The following is an 11,456-nucleotide window of genomic DNA, read 5'->3' on the forward strand; positions in this document are numbered from 1 at the left end:
CCAAAGGATTCGTGTGCTTTTCTCATTAGCGCTAGTCCCTTCTTGTACACTTTATAACGTTTTCCAAGGGCACTCTCGAGCCAAGTTCTAATGGCCTCAGCAATCCTTCTCCAGACTTCAAAATGCCAAGCATTTTGAGCTTCTGACCTTGTGCAATTCCAATCACACCTTATCTATACAGCCTAACAACAAACGACAACACAAATTGATTGCTTTCACTAAAAGTTGACCCTTAAATTCATTCCTGGCACCACAAATGGAGACATTTATTTTGCAACTAGGCAGTCAGCCACGTCACATTGACACACGCAAAAGTAAATTTCATTTAAATTCCTCTCCTGACTTCTTTATTTAGACCGAAATGATTCTAGTGCTGAAACTGCCAGTAGTATCGGTGCTACCACTCCACCAACGTGTGTGCCAACCCAATCCAATTGTGGCCTCACGTCTCCAATTTCCGTTGCTTTTACCGCGACACAAATATTGCAATGTCTTTGAATTTCAGGTGGTGCCGCCTGTGTGCTCCACTTTGTCTCCCAAGCCAAACGCATTGACATTTGAATGTGAAGACTGCTGACGCGAGCACTTCAGACGCGTGGCTCGGTTCAGCCAATCAACAGGCGTGTTGTCTGGCACCAACGCCTACCTTTCATCAGCCCTTGGGTGGCTCTACTCCATTTGGGTGTGGTGGTGGCGCCCTTGAAAACAATGTGCACCAATTGTGTCGCGGGAGTTCATTCTATCACCGCGAGCCTACAAGTCTCGTTGACTTGGCTGCCATCGCCTGTTTGACTATGGCGCCTGTTCTTGTGCTTTCAGCTCTGCCAATCACATAAGGCGTGGTGACAGGTAGTGGAAGTGAATGACGAGCAATGCAGCCTGCACATAGAAATAATAGCGTCACCAGTTGTTGAGGCTGCACTTCAATGACAACCCCCATCTCCTAATTAGTGACTACTTTTTAGTACGAGCAACCTTCAAATACAATTTTTCCCATTTTTCTGTCGCTTTTCACTTACTTAATATGGTGGACAACTATTCGAGCTAAATTTTGGTGTGTGTCATTGTGTGTGCATTTATTGAATATCGCCTTAAGGGATAGAAGGTGCAAGGGAGTGGAAGTTGTAGGAGAAGGTGGAGAGGAAAGGAAATATAAACAGAGCAAGAAGGAAAAGGGGGTTCCAAGTGCTGTGCCACTAGTTGATTTCGCCTCCACAAATGTTTACCTTGCATATTGTTCTCAGTTGCAGAAACAAAGATGCGGCTTGTAAAATGTCTATTGCGACGGTGCAGTTGGTCCCTTTCCCCGTCAAAAGTAATGCTTTACGCACAAACAGCGGCGCATTTACGCTCTTAGCTCTAAGTTGTATGCAGTGCGTGGGCAGTCGGGCAATACACCGTGGACATATGGAATTAAGCATTGAGCATTTTCTGGAATGGGCAACTGTGTCCACCTACTTTGCATTACAAATTTGATTGCGATACATTTACTTTCACTCGTCTATTTAAACCCATTATCCTGCCTTTTGCGGCAAGCAAATGATTGGAAATAGTTGCTGTGACATAGTTGAGCAAATTCTTATTAATATCAACTTTTCCCAAGCAATGGGCACCGTTCTAACCTATTATCCAAACTAGTTGAATGTTGTCTCGCTAAAAGGTGTGTCGAGGGCGACGCTCAAAATGGAGAGCTATGCAAGGGTAGGGTATTCAATTGCCTCCACCACTGACAGAACAAGCTCCTTAGTCTCCGCTTTTGTTCTCAATTTTAGTAGCGCTCATTCATATTGCCAATATCCGGTCGCCCTTTTTACGAATTTTGGTAATCTCATGCTAAAAGTTATATGATCTATGATTTCTAGGTTCGCTGCAAATCATGCCTCCATGACATGGAGTTGAGTCAAAAGGCGTGATTGTGATGCCATCTGATTTAGCCTCCAAGTCTCCTGCCTTTCTCTTCCGACACAACCGCGTTTCACCACTTACCGTCATCTCGCATGGCAAAACTGTATCAATCAAATCAGCAAACGCATTAACGGATTCAACAAAATAGGTTTTATGAAATGGGTCTCGAAATTTACAGGTGTCTGAAGATTGCTTGCCTCAAAGTTGGTAGGTCAGGATGAAATGCAGGCCCAAGCCATTGTATCTTCTCGAAAGTCATCGGCAGCAATGATGTTTCAGCAATTACTTCCAGTGTTAATGGTGGCGCCGAATAGACCTGAACGCCTTAGGTGCCGTCTGCGCACTTGCAACTTACCTGCCACTTTCTCCAACCATGGTGCTTCCTATAATTTCCAGATACCACAAATTTTGTCTTTATGCAGCCCAAGCCAAGTTCACATTTTGTTAAACTCCTTTCCTTAAATAATGAGAGATTTTATGCACTGGCGAAAGGAACTTTGCTTTCTCCACCGCAATGTGCAACTTTCACTCCGGTGTGTACCGGAAAATAGTTAAATGGCGTATAGATTTGCGTTTTAGAGAAAAACTTAGGTGCTATGAACAGACAAAAGGGAGGAATGTTGCCCAATACTTTGGCCAACACTGACTCAGTTGTGTGTGTCCTATCTGTGATAAAAAGGGATAGTGGGTCTCTGCAGAATTGTCTGCTTTATCGAAACTTATTGGCTCCTTCTCGGAGACGCATTTAAAAATTCTGGAAGCTCCTTTTTTAGACAAAATCCTTTTCTTGAAGAAGAAGAAGAAGCTTTTGATTGCTCTAAGGATAAGAAGGTGGAGACAATTTAACCGATATGTGGATATAGTTGTGTAAGTCCCTCCACCTCAGCCAACGCAAGGAGAAAGGGGGATTTGCGTCTCCCAGAGATCGCATAATTCACTCGAGTCTGCTCAGTTTGGCGCAATTCTCCTAGTGGGAAGAAAAGAAAAAAGAAGGGGGAAAGGCTAGGCATAAATTGGCTTTGTTCAGAAAAATCCCCCATAATTATTTTCTTTTGTGATCCCCATACTTTATTTACATGGCGACTGAAGGGGGTGACATTTTAAGCATCTAGGACGAAATGTCAATCCAAGGAAGCATTGTGTATGCCTTTTCGCCACAAGCAGTCTTCCTTTAAAAGGCACTTTGCTTAACTTTTGAGATTTTTCCGTAGTGTCTGGTGTCTCAGGCATCTTTTCCAGGGATCACGACTTCATGGTTTTTAGCTCAATGGGAACGTCTTTGTGAGCTTTTTCAATTACGCGTTTTCCAAATTCATCTTAAAAAACCAGTTTTAAGCAAGTAGTACTGTACACATGGTAGTAGTATAACAATAGCTGGAAAATAAATAAACAAATTCATAGTGCTCATAGGCCATGAAAACTTTACCCTTTTCAAATTAAGACTTGGTTTCAATTCCTAAGCATCGAATCAAGGCGATTGCTTACAAGTCTGCCCAAGGTCTCCTGACCCCTCCCACAGAGCTGCGAGATTTCGTTGTTCAGGTTGCATCCCCTTCGCCTCCAGGTCTTATGGTCTATAAACCTTTGTAATGGCACCCCTGGAGCCCCGTTGGGAAGGCTGTCCACAACACTAAGCAGTCATTAATGTCTATGTCTAGTTACACGTCAGCTAGCAAAACCTTAGAGGCAATTCAACAACCTCACCATTCTCATGCAACCAACTCAGGTTGGCTATCTGAAAGCGCAAAAACGAAATTTTTTAGGAAGACTAATGCACCATATTAGAGGTTGTTGTACCATCCACCATAAGATAGACAAAAGCTCACGACACGCATTTGTGACGCTGGCCCTAGGCAAATGATAGAAGATACCACACACACATTCAACCTTGGTAGCTACCAACAAAGTCCACAAAACACGTGTGACATGGACACTTTGAATGTGGCAGCGGAGTTTATGCATACAATATAAAATACCCGATTTGACTATTTTTGTGCACACCTACAAGACAATGATGATGCGAGGAAGCAAACACACTCACCCTGTTTCTCGTTGCACACTTGGAATACTCCCCCCGGCACATTCAACACTTCAATTACCGTGGCGTTCTGTGCACTGCCATTGTAGATGCTCACTGACATGATGGTTGGTGGCGCCTCCTTCAACGGATGACATCTCCCACCTCGTCTTGTTGTCAAATCTTGTCACCCCAAAACCACCCCCCTCCACTGCCACTTGCGCCAGTCGTCATGTCTTCTGCCGCGAACAGGCTTGTTGGATGAGGCGGTGGAACAGGAAGTGCACACGCTCCCAATGTGGTGAGAGGGTGGTGCGGATGACGAGAATGAGAGCAAGCAATGGCAGTGCAGTGGCTGTGGCCAGCAGACGTTTGAATCGAGGGGATAGATTGACACGCTTATGCGGTGTCACCACGGGTGTGGAGGGTGGGTTGGTAAGAGGCGATGGATAGACGAGTAGTTGTGCTGCTCTGGAGGGGACATTGTCGGAGACTTGAGAATCGTGGCGTGGGTAGGTGTACGGCAATGGATCCATGTGGAGTGACGACCAAGTGGCGAAAAACGCAGCGACACGAAAGCGTGCGTGCGTGAGTGCGTGCATGTGGGTGTGGGTTCGTATGTGCGCTGTGATTGGACGAAGTCATTTCTTGTCAGTGGAGTAGCAGAGATCCTCCTAAATTATTCTATTTGCTGGATTACTTCCAATCAAAATGAGGCATTTCTTTTTAATGCAGACGGCATTTGGCTGGGAGCATTTTATCTTCAAAGAAAAATGGAAAAGTAGAAACTCGTCATTAGCCACGCACACCGTTTCAACTAAGTCCCTGTATTTTGCGGGAACAGCCAGTCCGATTTGGAAGAAGTAGTGTAGTTGGTAAACGATATTTCACCCCTCCACTCGTCAAATAAGAGAAAATATCTTACCGTGATACTAGTTTAGAGATTGTGAGGGGAGAAAAAGGGTAGAACATGCTTCTGACCAGCTGACAAATCCTAACACATCTGACTGCTTCTACGGTCTTTCCCTTCAGGCGTAAATATGGAGACAGGTTTACTTGGAACAGGTTAGCCACCATTTACTCCAGTCAGTTGAGTACAGTAAATGGAGGATCGACCCGCCCACCGTTGCATGCATGTGACGTGTGTCACGTAACCACTTCTAGGCTTGAAGCTGCGTGACAGGATATGATGTGAAGTTCTACAGCCATCAAGCCGACTCCGACTGCTACAGAACTTTGATGACGTGTCCGTGGAAGTCCGGGAGCACCGAAGTCAATGCCACTCGTAAAGCAGACAGGCTTCAATGACGTCGCCACATCGCGCAGTCTGCTTCAACCGACATCACTGCGTGGACGAGGCTACATTGTTGTAAAAATCTTCGATCAAATGACTTCCAGCACTACTTTGTGGGGCACCTAACAAGGATGGCATTTATCTGGTCCTTGCAGATCGCTGAAGGTGATTGCAACGAGCTTTGCATACCATCGCTGTCCAATTTAGTTCAGTCCAGTGCACATGGACAGGCTTTTAATGTCTGACACAGGAAAGTGACCAAGTGGAAATTGCTCCACTTTTACCTGGCTTTCAATGGAAAGAAGTTGGCAGCAGCATTCATTTAAAAATTGCAAAACAGCAGCGGTTGCTGTGTTTTCAAAAAAAAGGTGATTTACATCATTGCCTCGGCCTTTTTTGCCAAAAGTCTACCGTTTAAAATCGTAAAGTGAGGTTGGGTGGCACATGTCACCTCATCTACTCCACTCCACTGCCTTCTGCTCCCCTGGCCCTCCCAACTCTGCTTTACCCTGTGCTCGCCCCTCAGCTGTCCTCCCGCCATCTGCCCTACACAAGTGCGAGGTGAAGCGGAACAACAAGTGAAACAAAACCAAACAACACGAATCGAATTGAATTTGATCAAAACGAGTGGATACAAAGGACAAGGAGAACAAAACATCATTAGGTTGAGGTGAACAAAACACGATGGGTGGAACTAGGCGCGGTGAGTAGACCTGCTATCCAGAGTAGCACAAAGAATGCACACTTGCATTCTCGCATTCTTGGGTGTTTTGGGGTCAAATTACCCGGGTCAGGTGCAATTCAAACCGACACAGAGCATCCGATTAACTAGATACGCCTTGTTTACTTTGACGCCATCAAGGCAGTCAACATTTTCTTCCTGTCGGTGGCTAGGAGTTAAGAGATCTTATACGCAACGCTTTCCTTCATCACCACTAATTGTTTATCAGGAGTGAGTGGCACCTTACTTGTAGGACTGCCAGGGGTTGGGACAAGGGCATATTCAGCTCTCACACTTATCTTTCTGGTCACCTATCAAGCCGTTAGTTTTTTGTCATTGTGGAGGAGGCTTCAAAGTCCCTCCTCAGTCGCTTCATGTGCTGATAGCTGGATGTCTGCAAGAGGGTGCACCTCCTAGTCTACGTTTTAGAGGACTTCATGCAAGGTGGAACGCCATCAGTCATTTCTGGTGGAAGGTGATTTTTTTACTTCCAGCTTAACAAAAAGGGAAAAAGCAAAACTAGAAGGAATTCTTCTCACTTAAGTTGAGGACTCTTTCTATCCAGACGTTGCGGTCCTTTTTCCATCTCTGGGATAGTGAAGCGACTAAATTATGGAAGCAGTCAGTCTACGAGACGCATTCTCCCAACAGGGCATCAGTGGGCATGACAAACTGTCATTTTCCCTGTCTCGCTTCTGTATGAACAACCCTCTTCCCAATTTCACATTGGCCACCCATCTTGTCAAATGAAAGAGATGTGTCGCTTCAATGCAGTCTTGGATGTGAGCTACTTCCCGCAATTGTCGTGGCCTATTTTTCCACTGGTTACGGTATTTCCCTTCCTCTTCCTCCTCTGCCTCTAATGGCCTCGCAAATACGCAAATAAGGCGACACAAACTCCAACTCAGGTGTTCTACAGTACCTCACTTCATTTGTCGCAAGCCTTTCTTTCATACTAGGCACAAGACGGAGAGGATAATTGTGGATTTCTACATTGAGGTGTCGCAGTTTTGTCAAATTTCACATCTTCCGTGGACCGTGCGTGAAGGACGCCTTGGCCTTGAGGTGGCGCTGTAGAAGACTTTGCTTTCTTCCCGATCCTCTGGCTGCAAGAGCTTGGATACTTGCTTGCCATCCACAACTGAATCTACCATAAACCGCCGGCCAACCAATTCAACACTTCCATTTTGCTTTTCTGTGGATCATCATCATCACCTTTCTCTCCTCATTCTTCATGGTCTTGAATGCAACCGACTGGAGGGCAGCAGCCCTCTGCATCCATCGCATCAGTTCGGACGATTTCTCCCTTTCCAATCAACACATAGACGATACTGCAGGGGGAAGGGGGACTTTACCTTCATGAGTATGGGCTTTGGATACGCACCGCTCTTCGGTGTAATTTGCGCAGAATCTTCTCAGGAGGAATATCCTTTGGATAAAAAGCCTCGAATTGGTGGTTGGTTACTTGCAATTACAACTTCTTATTCATCTTTGATCTTCACTGCTGTCATGGCAACTACAGGTAAGCATATAAAAAGACTTGGGAATGCTAAAAGTCAATCCTTAGTTGTTTTTTAGTGAAGTCAATTAGACCTTGTTTTCAAAGAGGGAAAAATAGAAAGAGGACGGGTTTGTGAGAAGTGAGACTACTTGAATGCGTCTCAAGCAAAGCTGGCATTTTATTTACAAAAACAAGTTTTTCATTTGTAGAAAAATGAAATTCCGGCAAATTTCTGAGAAAACACTCTTTTGGTTGCACAAATGAATGCTTGGGGTAAACTCACTGGGCCGCCATGTGGGATTCCCCTCGACACTCATCCCCGAGACTTTCACCGGCAAATGCACAGAGGCCTCAAGTTCAAACAATGGTGAAAGTGAGATCTCGGCTATGAACGGCCGAATTTGTGGAAAGGAGTAGGGAAGGTGGGACGGTAAAATGGCTGACCCTTAAATCGGCACTCCAGTCCATTCATTGTGGGTGAGCGAGGCGTAGCTTGGGTTAACATCGCTTCTACAGACGTGTAGGATTGAAGAAGGCATGGTGCTTCGTTAAATGGAGCGAATCGGAAGAGAGAAGCCAAACCGCTAGGAAGACGGCCTTCAGGCATGACAAACTGACCCTAACTATACGTTTCACATAGAAAGTAGCACCTCAAAACGGCCTTTTAGTGACTAACTGCAGCAACTCCATAATCTGTAGTCTATAATCTGAATAATCATAGCTGCCTCTGCTACAATCACTCCGACGCCATGTGGATTGAACGCCTTCCCACTTCCATTTTACTTTATTCACGAATCAATCCTGTTTCCTAGCTACGATATCATCATGCACGTTGTAGTTTTTCTCTATTCCGAATTAGAACTACTGATTAATTGGGGTGTTGCTTTTTGCAAAATATTTTGCTCCGTGCCAGGGTAGGCTAGCTTCGTTCGCTTCAAAAGCAACGTCCAGCAACAGCGCCACTTTGCCGCTTAAATTGTGAAGGCACACATCAATCGTGCAAGCATCACACGGACTGCATCTGCAGTAATGCCAACCCCATTTGGCGTTTGATGATTAGATGCAGTCACTCCCGCCTCATGTAAGCTGGTGATGCGATGATTTTTGACCACATACACCACCTTCTTTGTCTATCTTAATATGCCCATTCAGCCGATGTCTTTGTACATTTCAAACTCTCAGGACCGGAGTCGACGCTGTTTACCCACCTCGCACTTAACAAATGGCTGGTTGGTGGCAAGTGTTTCTACATCACAAAAAGCGAAGAAGTCGGCAGCTTAAGACAAAGTGCCGCCCAAACCACTACGACTACTTAAAAACCATCGGCAGTTTTGACAATTCAACAATTTTCTGTCAACGTTAGTAGTAGTGGCGAAATGACCGGTGTGACTTTGTTGTGATGTACACACTTGCAATTTACCTTCTACTTTCTGCTAACATGGCGAAGAATAGTGCGGATTGCCCACGAATTCGCAACATTTCGTGCGCCTGTCACAGCTGAATCTTCAGCCAGGTAGGCTATGCTAAGTAAGGTGAAAGGATGGAATGATTCCTACCTGCAAACTGACATCGCGTGAGGAATTTAAAACTTCCAATTTCAAATTCATGTAGAGCCACGACATTTGTAGATTTGATTTGTTTTTCCCTAACAATAACCCTGTATTACAGGTGGATCTCAGACACATGATTTTGTTCCTTTTCTAAGTGAGAATCCGGTTGTCTTGCGGCAAGGTGCCAGTTACTACAGACGGATATGTCAAAAAGACCAGGAGCAAGTCAACCCTCCAAACACGGAAACCCACACGCACTTGAAATTTACATGCCATCGGACTGTCTGGATGTCTGGTGCCACTTGATGTGTGGGTTGCAGTGACAAAATTTTGACCATAAAACTACGCCGGAACATATACTGGATCCCAAAAAAATAAAAAGAAGGCCTCCAAAAGTTGGCACTACTACCAAAATGATGGAGGCAGCATGCAAACAAAAACTGCAAAATATTCATGACGAAGAAGACGTAGCACAGTGTTACCAAGCAAGCAAATTTGCTGCCTCTACGCTACAACAAAATCATTGCGGTTCCATTTCACCCCAAAGTAGATTCACTGTGCCGTAAAACACTGCCAACTTGAAAATGACGTTTTGCAATTCTCGCTCCGATCACTCGATCATGGAATACGTTGAACGTGAAGGTATAAATCGCGGATAACTTTTGGATTTGCTCTCATTGCTAACACAGATAACACACGGTTTGCGACAACAGAGTTTTGTAAAAGATTTGCCCGTAGCTGTAAGTAAAATGTCATCGCATTTGATACCAAGCAATAAAAAGTCAAGAGTAGACGAAGCCGCTTATGCACAATAGGATATACTGTAGTGCTGGCATTCAAGAGGTTTCTTTCCTAATAAAATTAGGAAAAGCTTTGGGAAAATAATTTAATCCTGTCATTATGCCATGCTTACATATTCCAGAGGTATCTTTACTTCATGATGCAACAGAGATCCACCTTGCAGCCACAATGGTATGAAGGGTACGAAGGCATGTGAGATTTGGCTGGCTCCACCACAAGGAGGTGGCGAGGGCACTTGCGCCGATGACGAAGCTCCGTATGCCGCAGTTGAAACGCAGATTGGGAAGAATTTTTTCTATCCATGCCACATTCGAATGGGTATTTATCCAGCAGATTGCAAAAGCATCGATTAAGTGAAAGAACAATCGTCTTTGGCACGAATTATAAAGCGAATGACTGTATTTGACTGGTTTAAATGCAACAAAAACTTTGCTCAGAGAGCGTTTTATGCATTCCCAAGGATATAAAGGCATACAAAGATGGAATGCAAGAAACTAACGGCCGACAGAATCGCCAAGAGGCGTAAAAAATGTGTAAGTAGTAGTGGGAACAGACATGTTGACATTCCGCTGAGATCTCACTAAAAGTGTAGCAGAAGTAACGGATCGCCCGAAAGCAGCTGCTCGGCGAGCATTCGAAATCCCATTCCACCGACAACACATCGCTCTGAAAACGGAGCCCACCACGACAAACTGAAAAACCGTAGGCTCTTATCAATCTGTAACATTTTTTCTAGACTTCCATTCTTACTTTCACTTTATACTGTTATTTTACGAAACTAGAATAACAAATTCTCCGTAGTAGCAACTGACGGATTTATCCGCCGCTGATTGCCCCATGGAAATAGCACTTTACAACATATAACACACGAATTGCTTATCGTCCAAGGGCATTTTACAGGAATGCTTACCATATTTCGTTAAAAACATCAGATTAGTTTATTTTTGGAATTGTAGCATTGGTGCCACTTTAAGTAGCTCTCTGAAGGGCACATCAGTGCAGCAGCCACCAGGATTGCGACCATGTGAACCACATGAACGCGTCAGTCAGGGTAACCGTAAACGCTGATTATACCTCTAATTCCACAAAAAAACGCAGAAGCTCTTCGGCAACAGGGCTTACTATAAAGAGAACGGGGATCTGGTGCCAACGCAAGCACACAACCAGCAGTCATGAGCAGTTCAACCGCACTTCACCACAAGTCAAGCCGTAAGCCTAACCATAAACCGTTTGCTTATTCATACGACTAATTTTCTTCCGCCTTTTGCACGCATTCAGGGCTGTGGTCATTTGAAGAGTTACTTGCACTGCTAATCTCGCCTTCGCATACACTGCGCCTGATTTGTTAGAGGGCCGAGGCAAGAAGCTTGATTTTGGCAACATCTGATGTGACCTCTAGGTCTCCCATGGTGAGCTTTCAATGTAACCGCCTCTCACCAATTAGCCTCAGCCTCATGCCAGAAAGGATATAAAAGGTAAGACTTCTGCAGCAAAGCAGTACCCCGCCTCTTAGACATGAAGTTCTTTTCATTCATTGGCACACTGCTTCCGGTGACGCTTCTGCCGGTCGCCATTCCAGCTTAGGATGTCAGACATCTCCTTTTGTTGACACAACACGCATAAGCTTCACCACCAAGTCCATCACTGATAGCGCCCAGAATGCTTAA

At 44.8% G+C, this 11,456-nt stretch overlaps 1 protein-coding gene across 1 annotated transcript; it reads right to left on the reverse strand. All coding sequences in view use genetic code 11, as the record gives it.

Annotated features, from left to right (window-relative positions):
- Window positions 1-3,217: 3,217 nt before the first annotated feature.
- EGR_06255 (hypothetical protein) lies at window positions 3,218-6,891 on the reverse strand (the record flags this gene model as incomplete). Its single annotated transcript, XM_024495504.1, has 4 exons — window positions 3,218-3,279; window positions 4,623-4,683; window positions 5,501-5,623; window positions 6,865-6,891. 4 exons carry the CDS (start codon window positions 6,889-6,891, stop codon window positions 3,218-3,220), a joined length of 273 nt encoding a protein of 90 aa, XP_024350027.1.
- Between the last annotated feature and the right edge of the window lie 4,565 nt (window positions 6,892-11,456).

This window comes from Echinococcus granulosus, assembly GCF_000524195.1.
Source record: "Echinococcus granulosus chromosome Unknown EG_S00054, whole genome shotgun sequence".
NCBI classification, from domain to species: Eukaryota; Metazoa; Platyhelminthes; class Cestoda; order Cyclophyllidea; family Taeniidae; genus Echinococcus; species Echinococcus granulosus.